The sequence below is a fragment of the Sinocyclocheilus grahami genome, unplaced genomic scaffold (assembly GCF_001515645.1).
Source record: "Sinocyclocheilus grahami isolate Dianchi unplaced genomic scaffold, SAMN03320097.WGS_v1.1 scaffold151.1, whole genome shotgun sequence".
Classification (NCBI taxonomy): domain Eukaryota; kingdom Metazoa; phylum Chordata; class Actinopteri; order Cypriniformes; family Cyprinidae; genus Sinocyclocheilus; species Sinocyclocheilus grahami.
Window position 1 is genome coordinate 128,581 of NW_015505330.1, and position 16,920 is coordinate 145,500.

Genomic DNA, 16,920 nt, shown 5'->3' on the forward strand with positions numbered 1-16,920 from the left:
TATATATATATGTTTAAATTTATTTCTGTGATGCAATGCTGAATTTTCAAAAGCCATTACTCCAGTCTTAAATGTCACATGATCCTTCAGAAATCATACTAATATGCTGATTTGGTGCTCAAGAAACATTACATTATTATTAACACTGAAAACAGTGCTTCTTACTATGTTTGTGTATATTATCATAATATTTCAAGATCTGTTTTTTCAGGATCCTTTTATGAAAAGTAAATAAACCCACGGCAGACTAAATAGAGGGCAAATCTTAAGAAATATTTTTCTCCATAATATAAAAAAGTAAGGTTTGGCTTTGAATGAAAATAAAAAGTACCTTTGGCTTGCTTCCAAGTGGGCAATCCGAAATAGTACGACCACAATACCTGCATGCTAACTATTGCACCAAAAAAAAAAAAAAAAGCACAATGTTTTTCAAGATACCGAAACAAGGAAGAAAGGTACATTTGATATGATCACTTTAGCATTGATGCAAACTGCACACTACATACTATACTCATTGTACAATGTACTACAATTACTTCTTAGATGTAATAATAATAATGTAATAAATGCTTTGAACTTCACTTAGACTTACAGTGAAATCAATGGTGTGCTTATAGTCACAGCGCCCCCCGATGCTCGGAGGATTCAGTAGACAGTCAATGCCATAAATCATGCCTCCATTGAAATCAAGCTTTCTCTTTACAATCCGACAGCTTTTATGGTTCACATAAAGCTCTCCCTGAGAGATAAATATGCATGATATGATGCACAGTGATTAAAGAAACAGCTATATGAATGTACAAGCCAAATGTAATTTTTTTCCTCCAAAAGTACTCACTATATGCTCTTCCCCCATGCAGGCCACTGACAGATCTGAGCCCTGCAGAGTCTTTAAAGAGCTGGCATGAATGAGCTCTGAGGGCAGGAGCTAGTGGACACAATAAATTGCAATACATTTAAATGATGCATTAGGGAGTCAACACTGAATTTCCTGTTGTACTATATTAGTCTTGATCATTAATACAGCCATGCTCCTTCCAAAAAATTCAACATACTGGATACAGACCAACCTTGGTGTCACGCACGATGTGGTATCTAAGATACTCAGCTAGCTGATCACGGTTATGCATCGCATACAGAAAGTCTTTCTGCTCTTGGGCAAGGGCACTCATTGTAGCATCCGTGGGCAGGAACAGGGTGACAGGCTGATGAATTGGATCCATCACCAACTTCAACGTATCTGTGTCCTTTAAACAAACAAGGTAATATAAGACTTGGATTTCTTTAGAAAGTAGAGGGTTCTTCTAAAAATAACACATAAAAATCTTTTTTTTTTGTGGAGAGGATTTTATTAGATAGAAATACATATTTTTACCTCCAGAAGCTTGTAGAATGTCTTGAAGCCATGGAGACTGACCACATCTGAGAGGTTACGCTTTCAGAAAAAAAAGACAATGACAAACAAAATAAAAAAATCTGTGTAATTTCATAATTCCATGCTTGATTATTACTCTTGTCATTACAAAATAAATAAAGAATGTTGTCAGAGTAATCGGGGACATACTGGTGTGCTGTCTTGTTCTCTGTCTTTCTGAATCTGAAAACCAGGGGGCACTAGAACAGTGTCAATCTCATGGAAAATCCCATTGCTACTTTCCAGATCACTGAACACCACTTTGGCTTTATTATTGATGTATATAGTATCCTGAAAACAAATAGCGAGCATGTCAATATGCATAACATGGATCTTATGCAGTCATCTTTATCTGAATTGTCTATGCATCAGGCACACTGTACCTCCGAGTACTTAATGGTGAGGATGTCACCGGTAAGTGTGGTCAGGTTACGAGGCTGTGTGAGGTCTTCTGGGAGGAGGGCACGGCAGGCCACTATGTGGTACCTCAGGATTTTGGCGTTTTCTGAACGAGTCCGCTTTACAATGTCCTTAAACTAAACAATAGCAGTGACAATAACAAAACCTGCTATCACATCACAATTTCCTCTTACTATTCATGATACTCATTAAGAGATAACAATGGGTGAATCACATAAAACCTGTTGAAAAAACATCCAGGTTATATTTTAGCTTATATTCTGATTCTGATTCATGAACCATATTTTCTTACTAAATACTCATTATCATAATGCATCCTAAAGCTTCCGAGTTTGTAATTCTCTTTTTCTATGTCTCAGTGACAGTCTCATTAGGACATATTTTTTAGAGGTTTTGTGTTTATTTCCTGACTTTAAATTCAGTCACATGGCACAAGGACTTGATGGATACTCTTCCAGCCAGTTATGGCACAAACTGATAGGTCCTCTATTTATAATATGTCAACCAATCAGATTGCATACTATGCAAACGAGCTAATAGGCTCATAATTTGTCAGCCAGTGAGCTTGCATGCTGCCTGTACGCTAACATTTAAATAGCCAGCTTTAGGCAATTGGCCAGTTTAGTCAGTTGATGTATGGTTAGCAGTTTTGTTGCTCATGGGGTAAAACTTGGGGTGAGTATATTATTATTATAATTATTATTATTATTTATTTAAATGCTTAATTTCTCAGTCAAGCGCAAATACTTTTCCTATTGTTTTGCAGGAGGTCCTTTTTGGTGATGAGAAATCGAGGTTTTCTGAACCGTTTGAGGCTTTCATGAAATTGTGCCAAGAAACGGTTCGTTACTCAAAGCTTTTAACTCAATGCGCACTAGCGACATCTGGTTTCTCCACCAAATCTAACAAATTGCAGAGGATGGTTTGAAAGTTTTTAATCTGTGCCAACTGGTGTCATGCACAGTCCTGTCAACGGATTCACATATTGATCAATATAAAATATACAAGTGTGATTATAATTAATAATTGACGCGAGTAGTAGCGGAAATATTTTGGGTGCGCTGTTCGGGGTCTCCGAGACCCCAGCTATAGAACATGATAAAATGCAATAGAGGTGTGACGTGCATTCAGTTTCTGTCTGATGTTGAGTTTATTCTAAAATATTCTACTGAATCCCAAATAAGTACACGTCAATGTAAACAAACACGAGTCATGCGAAGTGCCGATTTTTTTCAAACCAGCTGTCCCGACCTACCGATACAAGTCAAGTTTTAAGTTTATTTATCATGTGTACAATGTCAGTGACAATTGAACATTGAAATGCTTAAGTTGAGGCTTCGGCATTCTACATTAGTGCAATACAAACAAACAAAAAGTCCTCATGAGGTATGTGTTGTGTACATATTTTTAAGGAGTGTAGTGAGCATTACAGTGTTTAGAGTTCTGATGACCTGTAGGTAAAAGCTGTTCCTCAATCTGCTGGTTCTGGATTGTGTACTTCTGTAACCCCTGCCTGATGGCAGTTTGATAAACTGGTTGTGTGCTGGGTGACTGGGGTCAGCAATGATTTTGCAAGATCAAAACATCTTGAGCCTGAGGGGCAGGCTTTACTATACTTTACTACTTACTAAGCAAGTCAATCCATTTGAGTTAAATAAGTTTTGTTTAATGTAATGCCGTATCTTGTATAGTACAAGTTGTCTTTAATGTTAAGTGTCTGATATCTACTGACTTGTCTGACTTCTGTATAGCTTTGACCTGCCACCGCACACTTGACAGTTTCTAGTAAAAATTAAGCTGGTTTAGGTGCATTTAACTAGGTTGAGCTAAACTCTGCAGGACTGTGGCCCTCCAGCAGCACGATTAGATGCCTGACTCTCCACCCAGCATTTTATCCAATCACACTGCTGCCTATGTCCCTTCACAAGCAGGCACACCTCAACTTTTCATTGGTGGCTTTGCTGCTTAAGTCAGGTAACTTTTATTTTATTAGAATTTCAAAAGTGCCTTTGCCAAGTTTGTCAATTAATAAAATGTTGAGGTTTATTTTGCACAGTATGTGGAATGCTGCTTGCAATCTTGCCTCATGTATTTCCATATGATGGTGCGCTTCACTCCAATGTAGCAATACCCTAATTTTTATCTCCCCCCCCACACACACACAAATCTAACTAGATTTTAAAGTGTAATGCTTTTCTTAGTTTGCGGATGAGCTGCCCCTCTCCCATTTGAAAACTAACTGTTATTTGGTATGCATGTGGGGGGGTTTTTTGCGTTCTTGCAACTTTGAATGGATGACCCCTGCAAAACACCCGTGGCTGTGGTTGAAGACCAGAACCTATGCAAGAAACTCCATCTCATACTCTAACTAGTTTTAATGTTATTGTAGCAGTAATAATCCACAGGTGAATTATTTTTTTTGGTGCCATTTCAAATTTCTGACAGTTTTGTATATCCTAAAATGTTTAAATGCACTGTTAAAAGTAATAATTGTGTTGTCCTTATCTAGACACACAGATGTGATGGGAAGTAATGTGTTTCCAACACAAGTTTTAAGAGTGTAGCAAAAGTCTTTAATACTATTGAAGTTTACTGCTGTAAGTGTGAAGAAGTCACAATTTTGCTTAATCTAATCACATTTGAGTCTTACCTCTGGTTTGTTGTAAGCATCTGCATTAGGTGCAAAGACTGTGAAGGGGCCACGACTTCCGAGTTCAGGTATATTATTTCTCTGTAAGTTCAGTAAGATCAGTCTCAGAATTTCAGGCTTAAAACATCATGTTAAAATGATTAAGAATAAGCGTACCACCAGTTCAGTGTAAAAGTCTCCTAAGTTTCGGTTTCGAATCTCCTAAAATGAAAGAAAATAGTTACTGTTAAAGTATGTTCACTTGTGTGCCTGTTTATATTTTGCTGTACTTCTCACTCTTTGCAGGGTGCCTTTGCAGGTTTCTCCGTCTCCAATAAAGCCAGGCCTACAAGTGCAGTTCCTTTCCAGGGGTCCTGTCGTGGTACATTGTGCGTACCTGTGACATCCTCCGTTTTTCTGACAGAAAATAAGTAATAGTAGTTCCATGTTCATGTTAATCTTTGAGCTGCAACAATGTCACTTTTAATAGTGGTTTTCAACTGGTGGGTTGTGACTCAGAATGAGTGAACAAACTATTGACTTAAAACATTAAGAAATGGTCTTTTGATTAAGTACAAATTTGGTTTCAGTCAACAACTCTGGTGCTGTTGATGCACGTGATATTCTGTGTGATGACGTAAAACCAGCTGGGAACCACTAATAAAGTCAGTTTAATGCAGTTATCAAAAGCACGTACCTCAAGACATACATTGATGGCTTCACATTGCTTTCCATCCCCAGAAAAGCCTAGTTTGCAGTAACATGCTGTCTGGGAACAAATTAAGTAAATTAATGTACAGTGCCATTACTTCAACTATATTCTATGGATGAGTCTCAAATCTTTCTCAATTGTGTCTCGTCATTTCGTACGCCAAATATTTTACATCATTTGAGACAACTGTTTCCTCTGATTTTGTGAACGCATTTAGTCCCCAGTTCTTTTCTTTTGCATTACAGTAATGATAATGTGCTATTGTTTATACTGTGTTGATAGTATTTGTGCTGCGTTTAATTTACAATGATGTGTTGGGTTCCCTTTATTTTGTTCTTTCAATTTCTTTAATTGGATATTACATTTACATAAAACCTGAAGAAGTCCCTATTTGAATGGTCCGTTAATATTTGCCTCCTACCTTATTAGGGCCTGTATGAATGCAGTCACCATCTGCATGGCATCCCCCATTATTACCATCCAGGCATGGATTGATGGCTTCAAACACACACATTAGCTCACATCAAATGCAATAAGTTAGTTTCATTTATAATACACGGCACTGCAATCACAATATACAGGTGCATCTCAATAAATCAGAATGTCGTGGAAAAGTTCATTTATTTCAGTATTGGTGGGGTTTTGTTAAATGTGAGCCAAAATCATCACAATTAAAAGAACCAAAGACTTAAACTACTTCAATCTGTGTGCATTGAATTTATTTAATACATGAGTTTCACAATTTGAGTTGAATTACTGAAATAAATGAACTTTTCCACGACATTCTAATTTATTGAGATGCACCTGTATATGTTGTGTACTACCCTTTAAACTGGATATTAAACAGACACACACTTACAAACGCATACTTTTCCATCGCCTGCATAACCCGGGTGGCACACGCATATTCTCCGTCCTGGGAGAGTTCGCTTACACACAGCATGGATGGAGCAGCCACCGTTATTCTCTGCACATGCATCCACCGCTTGGGTTGGAGATAACACCACATAGTACATTAAACCGCCATTTAGACTCGTTGGCTACAAATGTTAGTGTTCGAATGTTTCTTGAGACACTTACCTGTGCAATGTGCGCCGTTGCCCTGAAACCCTGCAGCACAACTACAGTAATATGTACTGTCCACCACATTCAGCAAGCAGCTACAACACACATCAAACCCAAGTCATTAACGCAATATTTAAAGAGCATAGAAAGTATAAATATCACAAAAGCAAATCCAGGTCACATTTTAGTGCTTAATCAACTGTAGATAAGGTCTTTGCAATTAGCAATAGATGTACCCATCTTTAGAAATATAGGTATTTAGTAGAATTTATAAAATATATTTATAGAAATATAGAATTTGGGGATTTTTTTTTCTAAATGCATTGTTCCCAAGAGGACTCAATTAAGAATTTTTTTTTCACGAATTACAAACCACTCCCCCAATTAGAGAAGTACACCTGTTGCTCATTGTAAATATTCCTATAAAGACACTGTTTGCCTAACAAACTCTTGATTTTTAAAGAAATAAAGCAGAAGTTTATATCTGCAAGAGTGAGTATTTGGTTTTGTTATTTTTTTAAGTAACATTCACCCAAATTCACATTACCACTCAGCAATATTTATTTTTAAAGAAATCAATACTTTTATTCCGTAGAGACACATTAAATTGAACAAAAATACAGTAAAGACTTGCATTGTTTCAAAAGCAAACACAAAAAATAAGAAATGTCTGCATATTACAATAATTTTTGAAGGAATTTGACACCGTAAACTGGCTGCTGGAAATTTAGCTTTGCCATCACAGAAAAACATTACATTTTAAAATGTATCCAGATAAAACTGTTCTTTCAAACGGTTATATTTTTACAATATTAGAGCTATGTACTTTTGATCAAATAAATGCAGCTTAAGTGAACATGGGACACTTTAAAGTTTTATTTTTATTTATTTATTTTTTTTCCAAAAACTTTTAAAAAATCTTACCGGTCCCAAACCTTTGAACAGTACGTATCTGTTTTGAATAAAGATAATGCCTATTTCTAAGAGTATGATTTTTTTTTTTGCATTGACTTTTCATGGCCATGTTTCCTTCAATTTGTGGAGAAATATAATGTAAAAGGGAAATATTAATGTAAAAAATTTAAAATAAAAAAATATAAATTAACTTTTTTTTTTTTATCTTTTGATTTTGAGGTGTAATATGACATGCTCTCTAGAGAATTGATCTCAAACTCAATTCCTGGAGGGCCACAGCTCTGCACAGTTTTGCTCCAACCCTAATCAAGCATGCCTGATCCAGCTAATCAAGGTCTTCAGGATTACTAGAAACTTCCAAGTAGGTGTGATTTGGAGCTGGTTGGAGCTAAACTCTGTGAGTAGAGCTGTGGCCGTCCAGGAATTGAGTGCGACCACTGCTCTAGAGGTTTCATGAGATTTACCCAAGAATGCTTTGGGAATATAGCTTTTACTTGATACAGATGGTAGTACTATTTGTACTACCATCTGTATCATATACTGTATTAACTTACTTGGCACTGCTGTGGCATTTTCCTCCGCACATATCTGATGTAATAGCTGAAAAGAGTCAACATAACTTTTAGTTACAGATTATATTTTATACATACTCAGATGGTACAAGGCATCAAAATGTATGTATGACTATTTGTGCGACAGGTGAGCATCATACCAACGTTGCAGTTTATTCCTCTCCAGCCCAGATCACACGTACAGCTGCCGTCTCCTTCCACTCCGTCTTTGCAGCGTCCGTTGACGCACTTGCACTCTAAACAGAAAGATAGTGCATATGCAAACTTTGTATGAGCTAATTGTTCACAGAATGTGCAGTATATGAAAGTATGTGCTTTTAAGTGCTCAATACCTTGATCACAGTGAACTCCATATTTTCTTGCTTGGCAAGTCTCACATGCGGTGCCGTTAAAACCCTGGTTACACTGACAGACGCCTGTGCCATTGATCCCATCTACACACACACCATTGCCAAAACAGGACTGACCTTCTGGCCCCGGACACTTCTCACAGGTAATACCATAATAACCTGCACAACACTTTCTTTCCTGCAAACAGAGAGAAATGGTTTCTGATATTTACCTTATTTTTATAATAAAAGCGGATATGGCTAATTTAAACTGAAATATGTGTGAGGCTTTCATTGTCATTTGCTTGACACTGCAAACTAGTATTTCTTATGTATTTTTGTAATTATAAACACTGATTTGTAGCGCAAATAGTTTTGCAGTTTTCAGTACTTTGTTATTCTTAGTTATTTAGCTATAGAAGCTAATGAATCAGAAGTCTTGCACATTCAGAGAAAATAGCTGGCAAAATAAGGTCGATGTCATCACATCAAGCACAATGAAATTCCAGAACGCTCTAGCTGCTTGTGGATATGTGGGACTAAATGTGAAAAGTGAATGAATGTATCATGTACGTACAATGTTGACTTTTTCACAAGATACTTTGCATCCAATGATCAGCAGTGTCTCTCCATGATATACTCGACTGTACATGCATCTTCTCTTTCGGCTCGTCTGAGAATAAACAAAGAATAGGAAACTATTTATTTTCAACTATTTGTATTTATTTTTTTAAATTAAAGCAGGTTCCAGAGGGAATGTGGAAAAATGTTGACTCCTTTGTTAAATCCATAAAACAAATGACTAAATTCATATAAATAAAAAAATATCAATTTTTTAAATATCAATTTAAAATATAAAAATGTATCAAATTTAAAAATATTTATATATTTTCTTTTTAATTATTGAATTAAAATGGTTTAAGAAATAAAATCTTAAACCAACTGATATTTCTTAAACCAATTTAATTTGATAAATTGTCATTTTATTTTAAATTGATATTTTATAAATTCATATTTTGTGTAATTTAACAATTTGTAAGAATGACAATCAAACTATTTATATCATCTCAAATAATATAAACAGTTTTTAAAATTGCATATTTTAAAATGGCCGTTTTAATATAAAATATTGCCATCCAATCACTTTTTGGGTCAACATTGTACACTCACCAGTCTTTTTGTTCCTGAAGGGCAAGGGTTCTCAGTTGGGTGGAAACAGTCCATGCAAGGTCCCTTCAGACACAATGTACACATTTAAAACTGGTATTTAAAGGCACAGGTGAAAATGACCAAGTAAAATGGTTAAATAGATATATTGTACAATGATAATTTTGGTGGTAGCTCTGTCACAGCGGTTGTTGGGGATGCTCAGGACAGCAGACACAGTGTGGATAACACCTTTACTGGTCTCTATATCAGTCACGTTCACCTCAGCCTCATTTACAAGCAACTATGACAGAAAAAGCCCATATTTATAAAATATTTAGCATGATTTACTTAGATGACTTGAAATAATTTAGCACTAACTTACTTTCTTATCTTGCCGGAAAATTCCAAGTTGATACGAGAAGCCAAGCATGGTATCTTTATACAGTCCATCCACCAAATCTCCATCTTTTAGAGTCTCATTAATTATAATGTGATACTGGGTCACATTCAAATCCTAGAAACACACAAAATGCATGCCGCAAAAATGAGACACTATATACTTAATACAGGATTTCTGCAGGATTTTTAAGCTCAAATTTAAGATCTTTTTAAGACCTGCACAAATACAATTAATACCATATGAGTGGGGTAGGGCAATGTCTATAGTACCATATTAAACTGTAAAATTACTGTAAAAGGCATCATTCACAGTTCAGATACAAGTTTTCACAAAAACAAAGTTTTATAAAATGATAAACTTTGTATTTCAGACATTAAACCATTTCTAAGAAAATGGATGAGTCGAAAGTATTAATTACTATATTTAAACAATTATTAACAATAAATTATTATATCAATTAAATAACATAAATTAGGGGTGTGCGATACTGACAAAAAATGATATCTCAATAATTTACAGGGATTTTATCGATAATGATAATTAGACAATATTTTGCTGAATGTGTTATTGTGCTGATATCTTATTTCAAATTGTGCTGACAGCTGTCTCCTGAGTTTTTTTTTTTATATTCTTCATATTCTGTATGGTCAGTTCACAGCAGTGATAGAAATTAATCATTTCCAACAAGTTTTATAGGCATTTTTACCTTTAAGCTATTTTTTTCAAATTCAAATTCTTGCATTTGGGTTGTTACCAAGCAATGAAATCAGTATCAACAAAATTGATCTTTGCAATGCAGAGGAAACACAGAAGCTGCATTAGAAGTGTCATTTAGATGCATTTACACACTGTTTAATGCAGCTCTGAGGGACATTAAATACTTTAACCTGCCGTTACAAATGCATAAATAATGTTTTGATATTTTAAACATAATACTGAAAACTTATGTTTGAAATTATTAAAAAAATGAAAAGGTACCTTAAATGTGAAATTAAAACTGCCAGTAGGTGGCAGCAAGTCACTATTAAGTGAGTCATTGCGATTGAACCGAATCATTTAAACGGGCGATTCATTCAGGAACGAAACACCATTGTGTTGCTCAGAGACACACAACAGCGCTGTGGCTGTATTTGGAATGATTTTTGTTGGAGAAATACAGCGGTGTGGCTGTGTTTGGAATGACTTTTGTTGGAGAAATAGAGCAAAAACAGGAATTATGGTGTCTAAAACGTAAGTCTCTTAATATTACATTCTTGTTTACAGTCTTGTTGTATAAAATCAATATCACATTTATAATCATGCTGACTTTTGGAGAAAAAAAACGGCACTTTTCGTGTGATATTAACTATATGAAATTATATAAATACAAATTTTCTGCCCCATATCTTGAATTATGTGATCATTCTAAATTCATTTTAATAGACTGATTCATGCAGTGAAAGAACGCACTATAAATGCGCATGCGCACTAGTCTAACCTGCTAGACTTCATCATCTAATGTATGCGCGCACTCTGTAGGTGTTTTGTTTGCTTTTCGCGATATACTCATAATATCAAATCGCACATTGTTAAAACAACAATTACGATATTATTGCAGACCATTCATATCACACACCCCTATTCTGTTTAGATTTATATAATGCATTGTCTTCTTATCGATCCACCAGTTCACATTTAAAGCTCTGCGTGTTTGCAGGGTAAAAACATGGGTCGATTTTTGCATTTGTCTGAACTTTGAATAAAACATCAGTTTTATTGAAAATGCTCATTCATTCTTACAGCAGGTGGAGCATTTGGTAGCAATATAACTGTTTCCCCGAATAACTGCTGTACACAAAGCAGCACAGCACCGGACTTTGAACGTGCAGGGCTCGTGTTTATTTAATGAAATCATAGCCTTTTGAAGTTTAATCGTCACATTCAGCCATATCGCAATTCTGGTCTTTCCGTCCCCAAATTTAAGACCTCTTGAAATCATAATTAAGACTTTCTTGTACAATTTAAGACTCTTTAAGGCCTTAAATTTGATACAACTACATTTAAGACTTTTTTAAGACCCGCGGAAACCCTGACTTAATATCAAAGGGTGTGTTTTTGAGTGTGTTTGTATAATACCAGTGACTCCTTGCCCGTTCTTCTGAGGTATTCTTGGATTGCGCTGTCTGTCGGAGCAAACATGGTAAAGCCCGAAGTCTCATCCATTTCATTAGTCAGGTTGTGTTTCTGGATAAATGCAAAATAAGTACACTTCAAGCCATATATATATAGAGGATGATTATTTTTATTTGTGGTGTGGCAGGCCTACAAGACTGGCCACTCACCAAGAGAGAGCTCCGGAAGAGAGAGAGATCAGCTCTCTGACTCAATACCTCCAGCAAACCTTCACTCATCTGTCGCTCAGGCATCAACACCTAAAGAGAACAACAGTGGCATATTTCTTCAGTCTGTGTGTATGTCATCACTTTATCATCAGTAAGTTGGCATTTTATTTTAAATTTGAGAAACACAATTTTGCATAACCTATTTTTTGGAATAAACTTGTACACAACTGTTAGCAAATGAGACCCAATGTTTTACTAGATTTTTATTTAGAAAAAAGAAATGGAAAAGACTCTAGGGTCATACTTTGTCAATAAAATGGATAACTCCATTCTTTGCTGCCATATCTCCAATAGTTATTTTTCCTCCTGCAACAACAGCGGTCTGAATAAAAAGACAGAGACAAACAGAGGGCGTGATAAAGAAAATCTCTTGGCAGAGTTGAATGACACAAAATTGTACTGAGACTAATCAAGAAGATAAGCTGTTTCCCTCTTACATCATTGGTTGAATAAACAGGAAGTGTCCTTTTTAAAAGGGAAACCAGTCTTGGGGAAGGGGATGCACGGAGATCGCTGAGAGCATATAACCCAGAAACAATGTGACTTCTGTGAGGAAAAAAAACAGCTAGTTGTACTATAACAATGTAAAAAAATTTTTTTTTAAAAAGACGTATATATATATATATGTCAATCATAATCAAAACTATTGAAATATGACAAATTAGCTGATGTGGTTGCATGTCAATTATGTGGCATTACTTGACAAGACTTGGAAGGTTACTGCGGGTCATCCAGAAGTCTTTGTCTTCTTGACTCAATTTCTCTGTGGCCTGAGCCGATGGGACGAAGAGTGTGTAATTTTCTGTCTCTGACAGCAGTTGAAAAAGATTGGCTCGCTATGGAATATTCCAGAACGTATTAGGAACTCAAACAACATTTGCACACAATCAGCCTTGAATTGTCAATCATAATCAAAACTATTGAAATATGACAAATTAGCTGATGTGGTTGCATGTCAATTATGTGGCATTACTTGACAAGACTTGGAAGGTTACTGCGGGTCATCCAGAAGTCTTTGTCTTCTTGACTCAATTTCTCTGTGGCCTGAGCCGATGGGACGAAGAGTGTGTAATTTTCTGTCTCTGACAGCAGTTGAAAAAGATTGGCTCGCTATGGAATATTCCAGAACGTATTAGGAACTCAAACAACATTTGCACACAATCAGCCTTGAATAATAATAATAAATCTCAGTTACGTACATTTTAGACACAATATTACCAGTAACTGTCTATTTTTGTTCCAAAACAAAGCCACAGCAAAACTGTTGCATGTCTCAGAGTAGTAACAATGTAATGAATCAGTGTTTTTAAACAAACTGGAGTAAATGATTCAATGACTCACTTGTTTAGTTCCTAAATGAATCAGTGTTTCTGAGTGAATTTCTTAAATGAATGAATCGACTCGCTAATAAACAGCAACTTGTCACCACCTAGTGGTGCAATAATGTAATCTGCAAAAAGAGTCAATAAAAACACCCTACCACTAAATGTGTGGAGTCTGTCAGGAATGTGCAAACACAGACAAGTGATACAAACAGTGAAAAGCTTATAAAAATTAGTAGACTATATATGCTGCTTGTCCAATCATATAAGGACCAGAACTGTTGTAAAATTAAGGTAATTTGGGACATTTTTCCCAGTCATCTCAATTTTACCTCACCCCTTCTTTTAAAGAACATTTCTAACTTACCAAGATCCAGAGGTTGAATTCTAGAAGATTTGGGTTCGTTGCCACCTCCTGCACAAACAAAATGACTTTAAGAATAAGGTTATACAAATAGTAGCAGCTGAATAATTGCATGCAGTATAACACATAATAGTAGCCTGACCTTTGTATAACCTTATCAAATTATACGAAATTAACACAAAGTCATACACATTACCTGTGCTAGGGTTCCATAACAGATTTTTCCATCACCAGCATAACCATCCTCACACACACACTGCCATCCACCTGGGTTCAGGAACCGGCAGGTGGCCTAAGAGAAAACAGGAGAATTCAAGAATTCAGCATATATACATTGTATGAAAAAAATGTGTGCCGTTCCATGATGATTTGTTTGAGCCCTCACCAGGAAATGACATCCACCCTTCTGCTCCACACACTGATTGACAGGTTCACAATCCCTCCCATTGCCGTGGTAACCACTTTTGCAAGCACAGTCACTCTAGGGTAGAATATCAATCATCAAAAATCCTGTAAATCCAAATAGATGGGGTTTGGGAATCACAATGCCCCCCTCACCTGTCCTGGGCCTACATAGATGCAGGTGGCATTGGGGTGACATCCTCCTCTGGATGGATCCAGACAGTTATTGATGGCTTGACACTCATCTCCATCCTCTCTCCACCCACTCAGACACTGGCACGTGTGTGTGCCAGGACCAGTCTTTATGCATTTGGCCTGAGAATAAACGAGAATAAGCATGCTATCATAACATGGCAACATTAAACACAAGCACACAGATGCGTCTGACTTACATTGATGCTGCAACCTCCACGATGTGGCAAAGCGCAAGGATCGCTTTCAACACACATGTATCCATCTCCTTGAAAACCAGGCTTACACACGCACCTAAAATCACACAATGATTCACTGATATTTTCTTTTCTTAAAACTTTTTTTTTTTACGGTCTCCTTGCAAAGGACTCCCTTACTGCACCAAAAAAGCAGCTATGTAAGACTAATTTATAATGTGTGATATTAAAAATAAATAATTAAATCTGGACATCATCATCATCATCATAATAACAACAACAACAACAACACTACTACTACTACTACTAATAATAATTTACATTTATCTCTATAGAACTTTTCACAATGAATATTGGTTTTAAGCAACTTTTTTTATATTTGGAATCTCTAAAATGTTTGCCTTGTTGGCAAAGGACCCCCTTCCTACAACATAAATGAGTCCTACATGTATAATTGCTTTTTTTATTGTTTGAGAAAAACATTGTGATATTAAAGTGAATTAATTAAATATGAACATCAGCATAATAATAATAATAATGTATGGTTTTAAATTAAATGTATTTTAAAAAACAGCTATATTATGCATACAATGCAAAGCAATATTATGGTTAGAGGACTCATGTAAGACTCATTTATATTATGTGAAGAAAAAAAAACAGTTTGATATTAAAAAATAATTAACTAAATCTGGACATAATAATAATAATAATTTATAGATAATTAATGATTCAAATATATTTAGCATTCACAAAAAATACTGGACTAAAGCACAATTTATTTATTTATTTTACATTAAAAAAAAAACTAATCTTTTAGGTTTTAGTGCCTTTCAACCCCAAAGGTCTCAAAACTCTAGTTTGACATCCCTATGCCTAAAGTAAAGTATTGAATAAATAAAAGTAGCACATTAACATTTGCAAAAAAAAAATCTGTCTGTGTTAAACGTGATAGAATGTGTACCACTCACGTGAATGCTCCCTTATTGGGCACACAGTTAGCATGGGCATGGCAGGGCTGGTTGGGCCCGCACAACTGGGTCTGCTGCTCGCAGAACTCTCCGGTATAACCCTCTTTACAAGAGCCCTGCTTACATTTACCACTGGACTCTGGACGGTTATCACACACGCCGTGTATGCATCCACAGGCTGGTGTTAGGAGGGATGCAAAGAAAAATTGTTACTAAACATCTGGAATATTTCCAAACCTTATGCAGTAAGCTGATGAAGTAAATTTGTACTTTTGTCACAGAATGGGCCGAATTTGTTGGAGTCGGCACAGTATTGGCACCGTGATCCTTTGAAATTGGGCTCACACTGGCATGTGCCGTTTCCATCTATACCCTCTGAGCACTACAACAAAAGAAAATATAAGTCAAGACCTTATGACACCTAAAAAAAAATGCTGAATCGTACAGTATGAATACATGCGAATGTGCATGGGGTTTACCGTCCCATGAGAGGAACAAGGGGCGGTGAAACCACCTGGGCACGGGGAACAGTCTGGTCCAAAAAAGCCTTTACAGCAACGAGGGGCCTAGTCAAGACAAATAATGGCTAATTTGACTGGATCAGATCAACCATCTAAGCTAGATGCAATTACAAATTATGTCATATGCTCTGATATTAAATGCAGATAAATAGTAGTGAATCAAATACTCACAGTCTTTGTTTCATTGCAGAAGAGGGAACAGCCAAGGGTGGGTATGATTATGCCAAAAGTCTCCTTTTTGAATACACAGCCTCTGGTGAATACATCCTGAGAATGAGGAGACCACAAAGTTTGAGAGGCACAAATCAGTGTCAATATGTACAATTTCACTCCAATTTTAATGAACAGTTCACCCAAAAGTGGAAATTTGCTTAAAATGACATTAATTTGATGGACTGGAGTCTTGTGGATTGCTTATGGTTTATTGTAATGTTTTTATCAGCTGTTTGGACTCTTATTCTGATGGCACCCATTCACTGCAGAGGATCCAATGATGAGCAAGTGGTTAATAAATTTCTCCAAATCTGTTCAGAGGAAGAAACAAACTCATCTACATCTTGGATGGCCTAAAGGTACATTTTGGGGGGAACTATTCCTTTAATGCCTACACCTCTGTTAAGACTAAAAGGCAACATTTAAAAAAAAGGTTTTATTTTTTAACTTAAGCTTTGCTGTTTTAAATTATAGCACGCACTAATGATTATTTCTGAAAAAGTTACCAGTGATTCACCAGTTGGACAGGTAGATTTGGAGACAAGTATACAGTTAACACACGGACCCTGTAACAAAAAGACAAAAAGACACACGCTCTCGTGTCAGTTTGGTAACAATCACTTGTTGCAAACAAAAAGGAGGTGGCCAATCTACTGTGCACGTAAAAGAACAAACAACAACTTAAAAGATGAAATGTGTAATTTCCATTGTTTCCAACCAGTTTTCTTGAACACTACCCACCTCTTTAAACATTA

General features: G+C 36.0%; 1 protein-coding gene and 1 long non-coding RNA gene across 2 annotated transcripts in view; one reads left to right on the forward strand and one right to left on the reverse strand.

Moving 5' to 3' along the window:
* LOC107592196 (stabilin-2-like) overlaps nucleotides 1-16,920 on the reverse strand; it is a 34,866-nt gene that overhangs the window by 7,221 nt on the left and 10,725 nt on the right. The window contains exons 19-54 of the mRNA XM_016281602.1: nucleotides 16,672-16,731; nucleotides 16,124-16,219; nucleotides 15,911-15,997; nucleotides 15,702-15,813; nucleotides 15,432-15,609; nucleotides 14,467-14,560; nucleotides 14,231-14,389; nucleotides 14,058-14,153; nucleotides 13,869-13,964; nucleotides 13,676-13,723; nucleotides 12,960-13,096; nucleotides 12,424-12,532; nucleotides 12,231-12,308; nucleotides 11,927-12,016; nucleotides 11,721-11,828; nucleotides 9,588-9,719; nucleotides 9,378-9,506; nucleotides 9,227-9,289; nucleotides 8,634-8,729; nucleotides 8,060-8,255; nucleotides 7,868-7,963; nucleotides 7,710-7,755; nucleotides 6,256-6,335; nucleotides 6,035-6,160; nucleotides 5,597-5,673; nucleotides 5,161-5,232; nucleotides 4,761-4,880; nucleotides 4,641-4,685; nucleotides 4,485-4,565; nucleotides 1,798-1,950; nucleotides 1,565-1,705; nucleotides 1,376-1,435; nucleotides 1,071-1,247; nucleotides 839-928; nucleotides 593-739; nucleotides 332-391 (exon numbers count right to left, since the gene is read on the reverse strand). Of these exons, the coding sequence (XP_016137088.1) occupies nucleotides 332-391; nucleotides 593-739; nucleotides 839-928; nucleotides 1,071-1,247; nucleotides 1,376-1,435; nucleotides 1,565-1,705; nucleotides 1,798-1,950; nucleotides 4,485-4,565; nucleotides 4,641-4,685; nucleotides 4,761-4,880; nucleotides 5,161-5,232; nucleotides 5,597-5,673; nucleotides 6,035-6,160; nucleotides 6,256-6,335; nucleotides 7,710-7,755; nucleotides 7,868-7,963; nucleotides 8,060-8,255; nucleotides 8,634-8,729; nucleotides 9,227-9,289; nucleotides 9,378-9,506; nucleotides 9,588-9,719; nucleotides 11,721-11,828; nucleotides 11,927-12,016; nucleotides 12,231-12,308; nucleotides 12,424-12,532; nucleotides 12,960-13,096; nucleotides 13,676-13,723; nucleotides 13,869-13,964; nucleotides 14,058-14,153; nucleotides 14,231-14,389; nucleotides 14,467-14,560; nucleotides 15,432-15,609; nucleotides 15,702-15,813; nucleotides 15,911-15,997; nucleotides 16,124-16,219; nucleotides 16,672-16,731 (3,735 nt within the window). The remainder of the gene's footprint in view (nucleotides 1-331; nucleotides 392-592; nucleotides 740-838; nucleotides 929-1,070; nucleotides 1,248-1,375; nucleotides 1,436-1,564; nucleotides 1,706-1,797; nucleotides 1,951-4,484; nucleotides 4,566-4,640; nucleotides 4,686-4,760; nucleotides 4,881-5,160; nucleotides 5,233-5,596; nucleotides 5,674-6,034; nucleotides 6,161-6,255; nucleotides 6,336-7,709; nucleotides 7,756-7,867; nucleotides 7,964-8,059; nucleotides 8,256-8,633; nucleotides 8,730-9,226; nucleotides 9,290-9,377; nucleotides 9,507-9,587; nucleotides 9,720-11,720; nucleotides 11,829-11,926; nucleotides 12,017-12,230; nucleotides 12,309-12,423; nucleotides 12,533-12,959; nucleotides 13,097-13,675; nucleotides 13,724-13,868; nucleotides 13,965-14,057; nucleotides 14,154-14,230; nucleotides 14,390-14,466; nucleotides 14,561-15,431; nucleotides 15,610-15,701; nucleotides 15,814-15,910; nucleotides 15,998-16,123; nucleotides 16,220-16,671; nucleotides 16,732-16,920) is intronic.
* LOC107592197 (uncharacterized) lies at nucleotides 2,471-5,681 on the forward strand. Its single transcript, XR_001609953.1, has 6 exons — nucleotides 2,471-2,509; nucleotides 2,601-2,675; nucleotides 3,674-3,808; nucleotides 4,502-4,552; nucleotides 4,770-4,852; nucleotides 5,605-5,681. It is a non-coding gene; the product is annotated as an uncharacterized lncRNA (long non-coding RNA).